Source organism: Dunckerocampus dactyliophorus, chromosome 20 (genome assembly GCF_027744805.1).
Source record: "Dunckerocampus dactyliophorus isolate RoL2022-P2 chromosome 20, RoL_Ddac_1.1, whole genome shotgun sequence".
Classification (NCBI taxonomy): Eukaryota; Metazoa; Chordata; class Actinopteri; order Syngnathiformes; family Syngnathidae; genus Dunckerocampus; species Dunckerocampus dactyliophorus.
Genome location: NC_072838.1, coordinates 8,665,001 through 8,681,228, shown reverse-complemented (window position 1 = coordinate 8,681,228; position 16,228 = coordinate 8,665,001). Strand labels below are relative to the sequence as shown.

At 40.6% G+C, this 16,228-nt stretch overlaps 2 protein-coding genes across 3 annotated transcripts in view; one reads left to right on the top strand and one right to left on the bottom strand.

The window, feature by feature from the left end:
* ext1b (exostosin glycosyltransferase 1b) overlaps positions 1 to 16,228 on the top strand; it is a 141,051-nt gene that overhangs the window by 114,728 nt on the left and 10,095 nt on the right. Inside the window, exons 5-7 of the mRNA XM_054763659.1 lie at positions 3,581 to 3,713; positions 5,643 to 5,761; positions 10,029 to 10,124. Of these exons, the coding sequence (XP_054619634.1) occupies positions 3,581 to 3,713; positions 5,643 to 5,761; positions 10,029 to 10,124 (348 nt within the window). The remainder of the gene's footprint in view (positions 1 to 3,580; positions 3,714 to 5,642; positions 5,762 to 10,028; positions 10,125 to 16,228) is intronic.
* Positions 9,007 to 16,228, bottom strand: part of med30 (mediator complex subunit 30) — a 64,260-nt gene continuing 57,038 nt past the window's right edge. The window contains exon 5 of one of the 2 annotated variants that reach the window (XM_054763661.1): positions 9,007 to 9,710. In XM_054763661.1, the coding sequence (XP_054619636.1) occupies positions 9,633 to 9,710 (78 nt within the window). In that variant the 3' untranslated portion in view covers positions 9,007 to 9,632. The remainder of the gene's footprint in view (positions 9,711 to 16,228) is intronic. The other variant, XR_008567158.1, reaches the window with a different exon arrangement.

Genomic DNA, 16,228 nt, shown 5'->3' with positions numbered 1-16,228 from the left:
GTGGCAGGTCCACAGATAACAATCGACATTATTAATTCATCCTGTCGACCCTCGACACACGCACTTAAAAACACACCCACTGCTTTTTAAGGACTACCCAAAGCGTGTACGCACCCCTTTTCAGACAGCGTCCCCTTATCATGCGGTGTTTCCTACCAGGAAGCAGACCAATCACAAGGTCAATACGTCTGCTGGTACACCTATTAAAGTCTGCCTATTAAAGTCCACTTCGGGAGAAGCAGGATTTATCTGTCATGCTCTAATTGGTTGATTGTGGCTGTTCGGAGGTGAGATTGAGTCGTCCATCACGTGGCGTCGGAGCTTCTGCTGACTGAGGAGGGGCGGCAGCCAAGCGAGCCAAATTGGCCCTCGTAAGGTGGAAGGGCTTTGGCTTTTTTTAAGGTGGCAGGCGGTGTTTTGACAGATAAGTTAACGACTACAGCGTTAATCTTTCGGGCCAAGGCAAATGAAACAAAGCTTGGGGGTGTTGAAAAGCTCACCCCTTGCATTTTTCCACACCATCCTGCCCTACCTATGAAGAATTTTTATGTTGCTTTGTCAATATTATCACGGCGGCGGCCCTTGGAGCTATAATAATAACTTTTTTACATTCCAAATAGCTATCAGCTGCTCACCCATTGCTACAAATCACAGACTCTCCTCTGAGTTACCAAGCCAGCAGCCATCACCTCCCGATTCAATAGCAGTCATAAAACACGGCCCCTAAACCTGCGCCTATTTTACTGAAGCAATTTAGCTTGGCTCAAGGGCAAGGCAGCAATATCTCTGTTGTCTGCCTGCCTGTTCAGCAGAAGCCGAGGCCGCCAGCGGGGAGACGGCTGAGAGAATAGCGTCTATTGTGGTGTCTGACTGGTTGACGGACTGCTCCATTTGGGCTCGGACAGGATCGAGACCTGACTGACTTCCTGTTTAGATGCAAGTGATGACTCTGTTACTGGAACTCAGATGGACTCAGTGCGTGTGTGTGACTTTCCAACACAGATGGAAAGATTTGACACCTTGATCTATCCAAAGCTTCTGGAGAGCACAGTTCTGTTTAGGTCGGCAAAACGTTGACACAATCGACGAGCTGTTGCTTAGGCTATACAGAGAAAACATTTTAGAGCTTCTTCTTAGGCCATGCCTCAGGTACAAAGTGGTTGAGGGCTTTGAAAATGACTAAATTAACTAAATTAACTTCTAAGACACTCAAGCTGTCCACAGAAGACATGAAAGACATAAAATTTAGTAGTAAAACAGTAAATACAAGAAGTAATGAAAAAAAAATAAAATAAAAGCTAGCAACCTTTTCAATTCAATAATAAGACCACTACACTGCCTAATTATTGCAGCAATAAGGAAAATTCACGGTTCAGTTTGATTTGACACTTTTTTGATACAAAAAAAAAATGTTCATGCCTTTTTTAACTTGTATTTGAACCAACATTAGTTTCAACACAATAAAACAGTTTTAAATTAATTTTTTAAGTATGTGGTGCAGCTGTACCGGCCTCATTTTCTGCTGTGCATACTTAGATGTTAGAACCACATAAAACAAAAACAATTAACAATTGAATTCAACATGTCAATAAAGATCATTACACATAATTCATCCATAGTTCTGTTCATAGATTCAATAGTATTTCAATCACGCCAGGTTGCGTTCATTATTTCCACAGCTCATGTACACATCCAGTTTGCTATTGCAATTATAAAATAAAAACAATTATCAAAATGACAAAACAGCTGAAGTCAAGGCAACACATAAAAAAAACTCTAGGCATAAGAAGATTTTTATAAAGCAACAGTAACATGGAAGGGCAGAACGAGACATTTCTGTAATGAAGTTAAGAGCGTGCGCAGCACAATTGACTTAGCTTCAAGGTTTTGCATGGAACTAGCTGCTACAAATGCATGTATCTCACTGCTGAGTTGTATTATCCGGAATTTAGATGACAAAGATGAAAAATGCAGTTTTGCATGCCGCTTGAGGCTCCCGTCTGCCACCAGTTGCAACAGGAGGCGCTGATTGCGGGGATTGACTGATGCCATGCGACGTTTGTGACTTGGCTTACAATATTTGTTCGATTCATAGTGGCATCAAACTGAATCATTATTACTGTCTCTTTTAGAGGCTAGGCGACCTGGTAGTTATGCGTACAGTAGTGTTTAACAGTTTAGTGATTTCTGGCGGTTTGTGAATGTGACATGAATCCAGTTGAGTTTGCTGATGTTGTTTTGGCGTGTTTTGACCAAGAGTAGTTTTATTTTTTGCAATAAATAGACTATTGATTGACCACATCCTTACAACATCCAGGAAGATGTTACAATACAATCTTTATTACGGGTGTCACAAGATCTCACGAGACTAAAACATGGCAAGAGTTCTCGTTCTGAAAAAAACTGTCTTGTGAGCATTAGGCCCTGGGAAGATAAGAAATTAATGAACCGCACAACAAATGAAAACCAACTCCATAATTTTGCCTGCTTCTATATATTGCCATGTGTATGCATGTCTGTTTTCCTCGTCTCTTCAGAGGGTTCACGTCATGCCGTGGCACATTTGGTCCATAGAACAACGGCATGAACGGAGTGAGCCCTTTTGTCAGTTATACAGTTTCTTTGTCTTGGTGGGTGGAGGCGGGGCCAGTAGCATGCACACAGAGTACAGAAGACTGTAGTCGTAGAAATTCAATTAGTAGATTGCAATATATTGTCATCTATTTTTTTTTCATTATACTTTTCTTAAATGGTAAAATCTTATCTTGTTCTCGTAGACCCCATCTCGTGTATCATCTCGTCTCAAGAAGTCAGTGTCTCGTGACACCCGTAATCTTTATCCTTAAGTGCGGCCAATACTGAGTATTGTATTCTTCCGCTGTGCATCGCACTGTAAGAAGTTTTCGAGCGAGTCTTGTATTTACGGAGCAAAATGAAGTTTTTAATTCATTGACGTAACCACAAAATGCCGTAAACCGAGGACCACCTGTGCTTAAATATAACGATAACAAAACCAAACCAAAGAACATAAAATGAGCTCAGGTAAAGAGACATAGTAGTCAGAAAGTTATTTCCTTATGCATGGATATAAGACCAAACTGCATTAAAAAATGTACATTTATCGAAATACGTTCGTCGGCTTCCAACTCTAAATGACCATTACGAATATTTGGATTGCTACTCTGAATGTCATCCTGAAACGATGGATGTGAAAACTATAACTGCTTTGATACTCATAGGTAGTTATTACTCTTTGCTTCATGTTTTTTTTTTGTGTGTGGAAACTAATTTTGGACCGAAAATAACTCGTGATTACAAGGCTCGTTGGTCAAATGCATCACCACTGTTATGGAAAAGTCTATCACTATTCATCAGTTTTCCAATTTGTTCAGAATTGGACTAAAATTGAATTGATTTATTTTTTGTTCTACAAGTTTAGAGTCTCAGTGAGTTTCAATGGAATCTATGATGAATCTATGAATCTGTGACATCTATGATGTTCATATATTTCCATTGAATGCACACACTGAATCTGTTTGGGCATTTATAAGTTTCTCTTCCTTGCTGTTTCCTCATGCAGATCATCCAGGACCGTGTTTTGGAGCACAACTCCAGGAGCAGCCTGATGTGGAACAGTCACCCCGGGGGGCTCTTTTCTCTGCCACAGTATTCTAGCTACCTGGGAGACTTCCCCTTCTACTATGCCACACTGGGTCAGTAAGATGCTTATAAAAGGGCTGGCTCTTTTGAAAAGGAACCACCAAATGCACTTAAGAAAAACACAAAATGACAAAATTTGAGGTCTAATGCATGGGTTGTATCAAAATATCTGGTTTTTAGAGCACTCAGAGTGCTCCTTGTGGCAAAATGCACCGGATCCTCCACACACACGCGCACACCAAAGTTGCAAATCGAGGGGAAACACGGAGCCTTATTCTTGAGCTACTGCCCCCATTGAGCGTGAGGCAAGTGGAGCACAGGAAACAACCTTTGACTGATGGTTGTATTTGTGCTGCTGACTCACCGTCCTCTCCATCATCGCTTTTGAGTCAGCATTTGCTGCCGTCTCTGCGGTTCAGTAACGCCAAGCTATCACTGCTCCGCATATACAGTATGTGACCCGAGAACCTCTTTGTCCCCTGCTTCCTCACTCCATCATCACTCCAACAAACACACACACGCACGCACACGCACAGCAGCATAAATGCATTTGACAGGGGGGCCAGAGCCTGATTCCAATGTACACTATCATAAATCTGTAAAGGAATTTGATATAGGCATATTGTTTTCGAACCAAAAAAGGAGACATTTTCATGCCTTTTTTAACTTGTATATTTTTGAAATTGCCAACATTTGTAACTCCAAAGGACAGTTTTAACATTAAATGTGGTGCGGCAATACCTGCCTCATTTTCTGCTGTGCATACTAGCATATAAAACAAAAAAAGAGTAAAAATAATAAAATAAATACAAATAAATAATTCACAATTCAACATGGCAACAAATATAATTACACATACAGTAATTCATCGATAGTTCATGTATACATCCATTTTGCTCTTAAACATTACAATTATAACAAAAACAAAACAATGATCAATATGGCGATACAGCCGAAGTCAAGGCGACGCATAAAAACCTTAAGCCGTAAGAAGATTTCTTCACTTTGTCATACAGTAATAACAACAATAACAAGTAAGTGTAGAAAAACACATTTTCGTAATGGAGTTCATTGTGCAATTGCCGTTTTTTTAAGGTCTTCATGGCCACAAATTCAATGATGACTTTTATTGTATGTATATGCATCTTACCACTGACGTATTCTATCCGGAATTTGGATAATAAAGATGAAAAATGCAGTTTTGCATGCCGCCTGAGACGATGTCAGTGAATTTGTTGGTGGGGTTCATTTGCAGTATTGTTCGTTTTATAGTGATATCGAACTGAGACGACTGTATTGAATGGTTCAATACAGATGCATGCATTGCTGCACCCCTAATATTTAACAAAATGAATAAATAAATAAGGAACATAATATGGTTACACTTGCATAATTCAACATGGCCAAAAAAAGAGTAGGTGCAATATGGTTAGTGACTATACTGTAATGTGCTTTTGTGGTTATTTCCCCACATCTTCATACAGTCATTCCAATATGGCAACACCAGTGAACAGTAAAGAGTGTTTTTTGGTCCACAACGTGTTTTGCTTTATTCAGTATTGAAGCACTTCTTGACACGTAATGTTGAATATATTTGATGTGAGCTTTCCAGCTCATTTCATCATCTATTATGACACCTAGAAATGTGTTTTCACGCACCCTGTCAATGTCTGCACCATCTATTTGGATTTGATCTATTTGTGTGTCTTTTATGCAATTGTCAAATAATGAGAAAATGCAGCTGTGTCATCTGCAAATAATAACTTGAAGTCGTATTATTTGGTCGCAGTGTTAACCCCTGTGTTACGCCACAAAGTACAAGGGCTAGGCGTTAGGGTTTGGGGTTAGGGTTGGGTTTAGGGAAAGGAGGTTTCAGGTTTAGGGTAGGGCTTATAGTCAGGGTTAGGTTTGAGGAAGTGTTGTTTTATGAATGTGTTGAACCACATTAACAACAATTGGTGTCTGTTGTGTTTACGTTTCAGGGATTAAACCGTACCCAAAGTTCACAGCCGTCATCCACGCCGTCTCCAATCTGGTCTCTCAGTCCCAACCAATCCTCAAGCTGCTGGTGGCGGTGGCCAAGTCCCAGTACTGTGCACAGGTGAGGGATTTAGATGCCTGTTTGTGATCTTCACCTTGTGACTCCTCAAATTGTGCTGCATCATGTGTGTCATCAGTAATGTGGCTTTGCAGCACAACACCCCCAGTCCTGGGAATATGCATGTGTGTGTATGAAGTGTGTTGGACTGAGGCTGAACAGTACTGTATCTGTCTCTATGGCAGCCAAACCGCCTTCAACACAGCTGGCGACATATCAATCCTTACCTGCATAGGAAATGAAATAGAATTTGCTTCCCGGTGGCTGATTCTGTGGAAGTGTATTGCAAACGAACAATACTCATTTACCGAAGTCTTAGAAATACGTATAACACGTGATGTATATCCGGCCTCAAAACTTGCAGCGAGGTGAACATATGATCGGAAATTGATCCTGGGTTTAAAAGAGGCCTGTACCGCCATTAGCAGCTTTAGAGGAAGACGGATTGGGGTTATCAGCGCTAGTCCAACGACCAGGCTAAAGGCTGGACTTCACCTCCAGTTCCTTATGTTTGTCAATCGTCTTTGATTATCATTCATTAGTGGTGAGTACCTATACATTTTATACTTTAAATGCATTTAATAAGTGTGTGAGAAATATTTCTATTGGGTTATTGGAGCTGAACCCAATCTAATAATTACATCATCCACTTTTATTTTGCAAATATTGATTGGAAATCAGAGGAGAACGTCAATGTCAATCAATGCAGGAGGGTGTGGAGGCGGTGAGTGAGCCAACGCCTTGACGCAGAATCATAATCCAGGCTTTAATGGATTCATTAGTAGCGTTTTTCCCTATTGACTTGTGGTTACGTAACATAAAGGCAATGTTTTAAGTAACATTTCAAGTGTAAAAAGAAGTTAAGTGGGGGAAATCTACTCACCATGTGAAGATGGCTGGCTATATAAGTAAATGTACTGTATACAGCAGGGGAAATAATTGTTACTTTACTATCTTACAAAGATATGAACAGTCCATCATGTTTATGGTAATTTTAACAAAGAGTGACTAGAGCAGGGGTGGCAACCTTATTATCAAAAGAGCTATTTTGCCCCCGCGCCCACTAAACAAAATTGTCTGCAGCCTCAAAACATAACAGCTTAGAAACTTTTAGAAGTTTTAAGCTTTCTTAATTTTAGCCGCTACAGCAGAATACAACAAACAAGTGCAGTGTGCACGTGTAACGGATGCCAACTAGGAGGGTTGTGATAGTACGTTGGTTAAGCCTCACTAACTGATGACAAAGGAATCTGTCTGTGCAGAATGTTGCTTTTTTGGGGGGCGTATATTAATGGTTAACTTACCGCGGGGGAAAAGACATATCTGTCACGTCTCAGCAGATGCAGGCAGGCAAACACTGGCTTCCCCTCCCTTCCTCACATTCATCCACGGTCTTACAGAAGTTGGATATTTTTAACTCTTTTCAAAAATGCGCCTTTTCCCCACTCGGGTGTTAAAAAAAAATATTTTAGCATTGTGACGGGAGCCACAACAAAGAGGCTGAAGAGCCACATGCGGTTCCGGAGCCGCGGGTTGCCGACCCCTAGACTAGAGAATATCAACAAAATGTCACAAGAAAACCTGAAACAGAGGTTATACATTAATTTGTGTTTGAGTGAAAGAAATATTTGATCCCCAAGCAAAACATTCTTAGTACTTTGCGGAGAACCCCTTGTTGGCTAGCACAGAGGTCATACTTTTCTCGCAGTTGCTCACCAGGGTTGCACACGCCTCAGGAGGGATTTTAGTCCACTTCTCCTTACAGATACTCTCAAAGTACTGAAGGTTTTGAGGAGTCCCTCCACACACGTTCATGTCACTCCAAAACCTTAATGTGCTTCTTTTCGGCCCACTCCATTGTTGTTTTGAGTCGTTGTCATACTGGAAGACCCATTCACCACCCATCGAGTCCTCATTTGGGTGCAAATGAATGCAGATTCAGCCACCTGCAACAAGTACTTGAAGCTGATCTTGTGCAGGCAACGTCTTTTTAAGTCGCGACAGAGGAGCATGGAGTCTGACACTCTTTTTAAATGTCATTGCTGACCTTACTACGCCAACACACTCATCTTGCCCTGGCGCAACACTTCCTCATTATCAACCAATGCAAGATGCATTCACGAACAGAGGAAATCTGGACATCATAAGCAGCAACACAAACAGGTCCCTGATATTGTGCATGTTCTGTATTTGCTGGAATATGTAAAATGCTGCTGGGTTTGCTGTAATAATTATGACCATTTGTTGTGGATCTTATGTCATAGTAGTGAATTTATGACTTAGTTATTACATTTGCATTATTCAAGTATTTAAAGTACTTTGCTTTTCAACTTGCATGTCACAAACTTCCGAAAAATGGAAAGGCATTGTTTTTGGACAAAATGTATGTTTTCCTTTTTAAAAGTAACGGTTCCGACACCGTTTAAGTGCCGATTTGGCACCAGTATCGGATAAACTGTCATGGAGCTACGTTGTCATGATATTTACAAAGCTGCAGCTTTCCCAAGCATGCATACCATGTTTTTCCCTGCTGCAAATTGTATTCTTACAGAGGAGCATTGTGTTGTTTAGGCTGTGCATGCAGAATGAAGGCACAGGTACACGGCCCACCGCTGCTGGGCTATGAGTAGATGAGGATATAAATAAATGATGCAGGGGAGAGACAGAAGGTGAAGGAGTCTAAATTTGATGCTTTTGAGAAGAGAACCCCCTGCTGTGTACTTGGGGATGTATGTATCCTGCCGTCGTGATACCAATACAGCAACAGCTTTTCCCCCTCTGTCTTCCAGTTATTGCTGCACATACAGTACACACACTAACACACATGCAGGTTTGCATTCACAATAGCACCATCAGCACCTTAAGAGCGCTAGCGATCTGGCCGAGATGCCATCTGTCTTCCTTATTTGGCAGAAATAGAACATTGTTCGGGCAGATTTACCTGTTTGAGCAAGAAGACACTTGTGAGATGCTGACGTTTTCCATGTTGTTTGCTCATCTCAGGTTTGGACTCATCAGCCGCAATAAGAATGCATGTTTCTTTCAACATACAGTATGTGGACATTGTGACGTGATAAAACAGCAATAAGGAAGACAGATACAGTCATCAGCTTTATTCAAAAATGTTTCCTCAAAACTTTATAGAGGGTTGTTGAATTGACCAATGGAGGAAGCCATTAAATGTTGGTGAGAATCACTAACTGATAACAACAAATGGCATTAGTTATTAGTAGCTAAAACAAGCAGTCTGTTGGTACCTAAGACGTTAGCATGGTTTAAACCTTAATTCTTTTGGAACCGAATTACTGTGGAGCCTCGGTTTTTGTCATTAATCCGTTCCAAAAGGTCAGGCGAAAACCAAAACATACGAAAACCGATTCAAGTTTTCCCAGAAGAATGAATGTAAATCCTATTAATATGTTCCACACACGCAAAACAATGAACACAAAACACATTTTATTGAGAATAATTCCAGTTTTAAATGCAGAAACAATGCAACTTTTACCTTTTATTGAAGACTGGTAAATATAGATATAGTCAATGTACATCATACATACATACAGTACACATACATCCTTTATTCATGTACATTCTGGGTGTCTTATTCCGTAACCAAATTGTAACTTATTTAGATCAAATCCACTGTCTGGCCTATTGAAGCAAAACGTTCCCAATCAGTGTTTGGCAAGGAAGCTTAGGGAATGTCAGTTTGTATCCAAACATCATGGAGTGTTCCTCATCAATTTCAAGATAAGAAGAGGCGCTACAAGGACGTACCAACATGTGCTAGCGGGCGTAAGGTCAGGCAGGAACACGTGGTACATGTTTCCCGTCAAGCATGAATTGAACACTTGCAGCCATGGACAAGAGAGTCTTAACTTTGCGTGACATTTCCATGACCCCGGAGGTCCCCAAGAAGCTGCACTGGACTCCAAATCACTTCAGGATGGCTCTATAGTGTAAAAAAGTGACAAGTGGAAACGGGGTTAGGTTAGGTTAGGTTAGGTTGGTCATTAAAGCCAAATCTCACACTGTCATTTGATTGGTTATGGATTCAATTGTACAAACCATTCTGAAGCCATAATTGGAAATGTTTTATCACTTGAGTTGCCCTTTAGGCTCTTTAACATTCAGTGAGGCAATAAGAAGTTGACATTTGCTGTCTGCAGGGCAGGAAAATGTCATATTCTCGCTTTTTTTTTTTTTTTTTACACCATTTACAGGATGGGAAGTCTTTTTTTTAATAAACTGCCTTACTTGTTTCTTCCAGATTATTGTGCTGTGGAACTGTGACAAGCCCCTCCCCGCCAAGCACCGCTGGCCTGCCACCTCCGTGCCCGTCATCGTCATCGAGGGAGAGAACAAGGTGAGGCTTCCCACCTCGTTAACCCCTAAAGGGACGACTTGTATTTAGGTGTGCCGCAGTATGCTGGTTTTCACACTGTTAGGATACAGTATTGTTGTGTGCATTTGTTCAGTTGGGGAGTAACAGAGTTAATGAGTTTCAATTAGTGTCGCAATTAATTAAAAGTTGCAACAAAAAAAAGCCAGGCTGAAGCATATTGTGGGGAAAGATAAGGACCTAATTATAATAAGTGTGTGGATGTGGTTATTTTCATATTTAGTAAATAAATGTCAAATCACTCGACGAGAGTGAAATCGTCTCTATTTTTGAGTGAAGTGACTGCAATAAACAAAACTCAGCAGATAAGACGCAATCTTGAATTTTAGTCAGCTTTTTTGCTATTATGTTTTATTGCCAAACATTTAAAACAAACTAGTTTTGTGTCTATTAAAGTCTAAAGTTGTATTAGTGCTAATAACATACGACATTAGACTTGTCATTCCTCGTTTATTCAGGTTAATCGGTTCCAGACCTGACGGTGATAAAAGTAGGATGCTTTATTCATAAATCGAATATTTTTGTAGATGGAGCATAAAAAACCTTCTAAATACAATATTTAACACTATTAGAGTCCTCTTGGCATGAAATAACACCCCTATAGTCACCTTTTGTACTCCTTTTACCCAATATAGTAGACCTAATACAAGTAAATAAGACATTATATGGACTCACACATCATCAATGCATCAGTGTTGCAAGGTTAGCTTATTATAAGTGACTTTAAGTTTGTTTTTTTGTAGGGCTGCAACTAACGATTATTTTCTTAGTCAATTATTCTGAAGCTTGTTGTTTTGATTCTTCAAGTAAGCGGTTTGGCAAATCTTATGAACCAAACAAAGATAGTTAGTGGTTTGGTCAGGAACATATCCGAAATGAGGCAGAAATGTCGGTCACTGTTTTCCAAAGTCAAAGCTGATGTGTGTGAATATCTTGTTTTGCCTAAAACACAAAGATAATAGGTCTGATGTCATGGATGTCTAAAGAAACTAATAAATATTCACATTTGAGAGGCTGAAATCCGATGATAGTTACATTGTTAAATCACAAAACAATTAATCGCATACCAAAACAGTTGCCGATTAATTAATTACCTGAATCCTAACATACTTGTACTACTACGTCTGCGTTACTCGTCAGGTTTGTCAACGCCTGAAGAGAAACATGATATTCAGCTTCAACAAAACAATTCCAATTGGCCAACTATCGAAATCAAACAGTACATTCCTAAATTCATCATCACATCAATACATCATCGTAACGAGTCATGTATTTGATTGCCAAGGAAACCCAAGTCGCAGCAAGAGGAGCAGTGTATGCTGACTGAGTTCATTCCAGCAGCAGAACACTTTTTCTAGGTTCCAAACAGTGGACATGTCCTGAGGTAATGTTGAAAGGCTCAAATGCATTGTAACTCGCAAAACTGACAGTGTACCGGGTCTAATATTCCCTCAATTGTATTTGTAACAATACATTTTTAACTGTTTATTGCAACCCTGCACAAATGGACGACAAGCGGTCGTCACGTCAACATCAGTCAATTGGCGCTTGACCGACTTTATGGTTTGTAGCGCAGAGTGGAGTCGTCCCAATCTGCCAATCACAGTAGTAAAGTGTGTGTTGTTATGCGGCCAACATAAGTGAGCCAAACTCGTGTGTGTGTGCGTGTGTGCGTGCACACCAAGGGGACGGGGCAGGCTGTGGTTTGTTGTGGTTGCAGCCAGTCGTGTTTACTGTGCGGTAGCGAGCTGTGTTCCTCTACTGGTGAAAGAGAGCGATGTAATATTTTGCTCCACAGAGACAGCCCGCTCCAATGATGGATGGACGGATGGATGGAAGCTTATACATGCAAAAGGATCTGGTTTCCAATGGAATACTTCAAAAACATGAATTTTAAAACGCTGTGCTTCACCAAATAGATGGGTTTTGACTTGGAAATAGTGTGGTTGTATTTGTAGAACACGTGCTTGATAACTTGATGCCAAGAATTTAAGGATTCTTGCCACTTGCTTTTTTATAACAGTACCAATTTTTCATCAATAATAAGGTGACTCGTCTTCATGCAAGATGGCGTATTGCGCGAAACATCAGTAAATCTTGCAAGACATCAATCAATTCACCATCAAACGTGCGACTCGAGTGTCAAAACGTGTCAAATTTAAGGTACAATGTTTTACTTATAATGTAGTGGTTGGCTTCTTTTAAAAAACGAGGCACCTTTGCCATTAAAGTTAGTATTTAACAATTTTTCTGTATTATAGTAATGCCTAACTTATTTTTACAATTATGTCACACTTAAAAATTGTCTGTACAATGAAATAAATTTGTATTATGTTTCAAATCCAAACGAGTTGGAGGTCACATAGCATTCTGAAAAAGATTGAGTTGGACCTAAGCAACGTATTTCTTATTGAATAGTGTTTTGTACGAGACCGCTAGAGAGTTTAAGTAGATCACCACTTTTATCAATTACTCGCGGAAGTTTGCTTCCGCGAGTAATCCAGGTTTAAGTCCTAACAATGATTTTGATTCCAATTCCAATTTCTGGAGAAAAAAAAAAATTAAATAATTTTTTTGGATGAAAAATCGGTGTATTTGCAAGGTAGCAAATGCTGAATTGTGAGTGTGTCGGGCTCCACTGTAATTCAAAGCGTTCAAGGTAACACAAAATGCATGTCCAGGGTCCATTTTCTACTTTCAACTTTGAAAGATTTCATTTCTAAGCAAGAGCATTGTTTATTTTGAATGATTCTGTAGAGGATGGCGGAGGTTGCTGAGGTAATTTTATGTATGTGTGTGCTCATGCATTGCAATTTCAACCCAATTTTCCTAACTGCTAATTAGTGGTGCTTAATGGGGTATGTGTATGTGAAGCTACAGCGGAAAGTGTCCCAAACAAAAGCACTGTTTATCCTCTTCTGCGCTACATTTGCTTCAAACGACTGTGTCCAGCTGTTTCAAAAAGCTGTCTGGCCTTCAGCGCCGTGTGGATGGCTGCAAAGATTGTTTCCTCCCCGTCGGGCTTGAAGCTGAGCGCCACAGATTGAGTGAAATGAAAGAAATGCAATTTGGGATGTAGTGTTTTTATGGGATTTGTTGACAGTAAGAAACAGAAAACAGCAGCGACCCCTTCCTGCGTCCGTCTCTGTGCCTTCAAAATGTGGCTAACGACGGCCTTGTGAGAATCCCAGTGGTGGTTTAATGTGTCCGACACACACCGGTGGTCCTTTCTCCTCTTTGCCTCCCTCCTGCTGCTGCTATCCTTTGCAGGCGAGGCCAGTCGCTCGGAGGCAGATTCCTACTGTAAGAGCTCACATTCCAGGAGAGCACCAAGAAGCCTCAGGCTAGTATGTCGCACTTCTAACGTTACAAACCACCTGGGGTTTGGAAACACCCGCGTGTCAACCCCCCCACACTTTTTTTTTCCCCTTTATTATTCTTCTCTCTGTTTGTCTTGCCTCCGTCCTGGTCTGTTCCTCCTCTCGGCTTCGTCTCTGCGCTTCGACAAGTGGAGATCCTGGAGAGGGGTGATGGCTTTGTTTTGTTTGCCGTATCGTACCCGCGGGAGATTACAGCGATAATGATGCCTTGTTAGAAGTGAGGGGAAGGGACGACTTTGCCTTGATCCTCGCCATCCTCGTGTCTCTTTTAGCCTGTGACGAGGTGGGCCGCAGGGAGAACACTCACTTTAGATTTATTTTATTATTTGATGTATGTGTTCTTTAAGTTATTTATTCATTTATTTAATTTATATATTTCATATTACTCATTTGTTTTATTTTCTCTTTTAATTAAAAAGTGAATAAAATAATAAGTAATTATCATTAATTTGCTTCGAGGTGTCCAAACTTTTTCCACCGGGGGCCACCTTTGTGCGTTAGGTGTGGGCGATACTGCAAATGTTTATCGATAGGATGCCAAGTAAACACAGCGCTGCCGATACCAACACTGATACTTTTTCTTGAACGTTTCCAAGATCAGTGAATGATTTTGTGATTTGATCAGAACGAAATATTTTAAGCATTTTAACAATTTTTAACAATTTTTTCAACATTTATTTGTGAACAATTGAATAATATAATAATAAATACAACGGTAACTCAGGATTCACGTAAGTCGGAGGGCATGCGCATCCCATTCCCTGTTGCCATTGGTTGACGTGAGACGAATTCAGGAAGTGACCCGTGTGTAGCCTAAGGTGTCGTCTACATTACGTGTACCAGTTATGTTAAGATCTGACCTTGTGGAACTGTGTTATTAACTTTGACAGTTTAGTGGCGAATCGTCCAATTGATCGTCAAAGTTTGTGGCCATGCCCCGCCCACATCTTATGGAACATCCTTTGCGATATAGCATCGCCCGTGTGTCTAGTATCCGTGATCTTCATTTGGGCGCATTTGGTCAAAGTGCAGAGGACTAGTTCGTTGAAATGCAGCCCTTGGTTTTCTCCCAAAATGGCCGACTTCCTGTTTGCTTTAGAACATGGGTTCTTGAGACTTTTTCGTGCGTCCTGTCACGATCGCCAAATGTGGTGGCATTGGCTCTTTTTCTTTTTTTTTACAGGGTGCGTTTTGGTTGTTTGCGTTCGGGACCACTCTCGATTTTTCGCTGGACCTGATGGGCTTGCAAATTTTGGCGAGTTTTCATGAATGTTAAGGCCCTCGAAAATGTAAGGAAAGTCGCGGCATAATAATAATATTAAATAAAACCATAGCAGTTTCAGTAGTTTTCAAGAAGACAGTAACATTCTCTTTTATGACATCCAATTGTTTAACAAAATTAAGGCAACGTTGCAAAAACAAAACTACTATTGGCTCTTATTCATATATTTTGGCTTTTTGCCCCCAAAGCCCTCTTGTGCCCAATACCTTGTTCTTTTTCTTTGACTTTTTAAACAATATCACCATGTAACAACATGAATGATGCTAAAACCAATCCAATATATGCTTGAGTACTGTGCCTCATTAAGAACTAATTATATGGGTTTGAAGAATAGGCCTTGGGCCAATAAACAACAAGCTACGGGCCGAAAGTGGCCGCCGGTTTGCACTTTGGACACCCCCTTGTAAGTCTCATACTGGAAGAGTCAAATGATGTGTGTATGTGTGTGTGTGTGTGTGTGTGTGTGTGTACCTGTTTCAAAATGTGACGACAACCTTGAATTCAAAGCATTTCGACCTGTTGATCAGATGAAATAAGCCAAAGCAGATGAATATCCTCTCGTGGGTGTACTTCTTCTGCATTTTTCTCAGTGCGTTTGCATTTGCCGGGGCGGTGAAAACCAGTTGAGAGCTGAGGTCGCTTCGGTGCATCGGGCCAGGTGTTCAGAAAGCAGTAAGGTCACCTGACATTGAACTGGGAGAGTTCTCCAGAGCAGATGGTGTTTGAAAAGACATGCGCTGAATAACTGCAACACTCTTGTGTGCTTAGTTTGTGTTTATTTAAGTGTGCGTGTCCGTCACAGCAACAGTACGCATGTGTAAGCCGTCTTGTTTGTGTGGGAGGTACTTTGAGTTGACCACGCGCACACACACACACACACACACACACACACAGGGGCTGCTGCTCTCCCATCTGAGTGCTTTTGCACATCAAAATATCATCAAGATGTAGATCGCTTCACCACCCACCAACGCTTCATCTGCTTCAGTGTACTATAATGTATAGTCATGAATATATGCATTCATGGATTAAAGCAGTATTTTATACATAAACGCCGTCTCCGTGTTGCGTTTCGTGGTTGCCACACGCTCCCGTGTATTATTCATATTGTACAAATCGGAAACGACAACTAGTTACACGGAGGAAATACGTCTCATCAGTTGTTTTTGGTTGCCTTTTGCCGTTGGTTATGTCTTGCAGATGTGAGGCAGCCAAAAACAGGAAAGTGAAAGTGAAATTACATACGATAACATGAGAAATGGCGACCAACAATGGCTGCTTGGGGGACGGAAACAGCAAAAATTGAAAAACGAGCAGTGAATAATTGTTTTCATGCTCATAATAATTGAACAGCGTTATCTAACGCCTACTCTTTAAAAGCAAGAATTTGTTTTTGTTCACGTTGT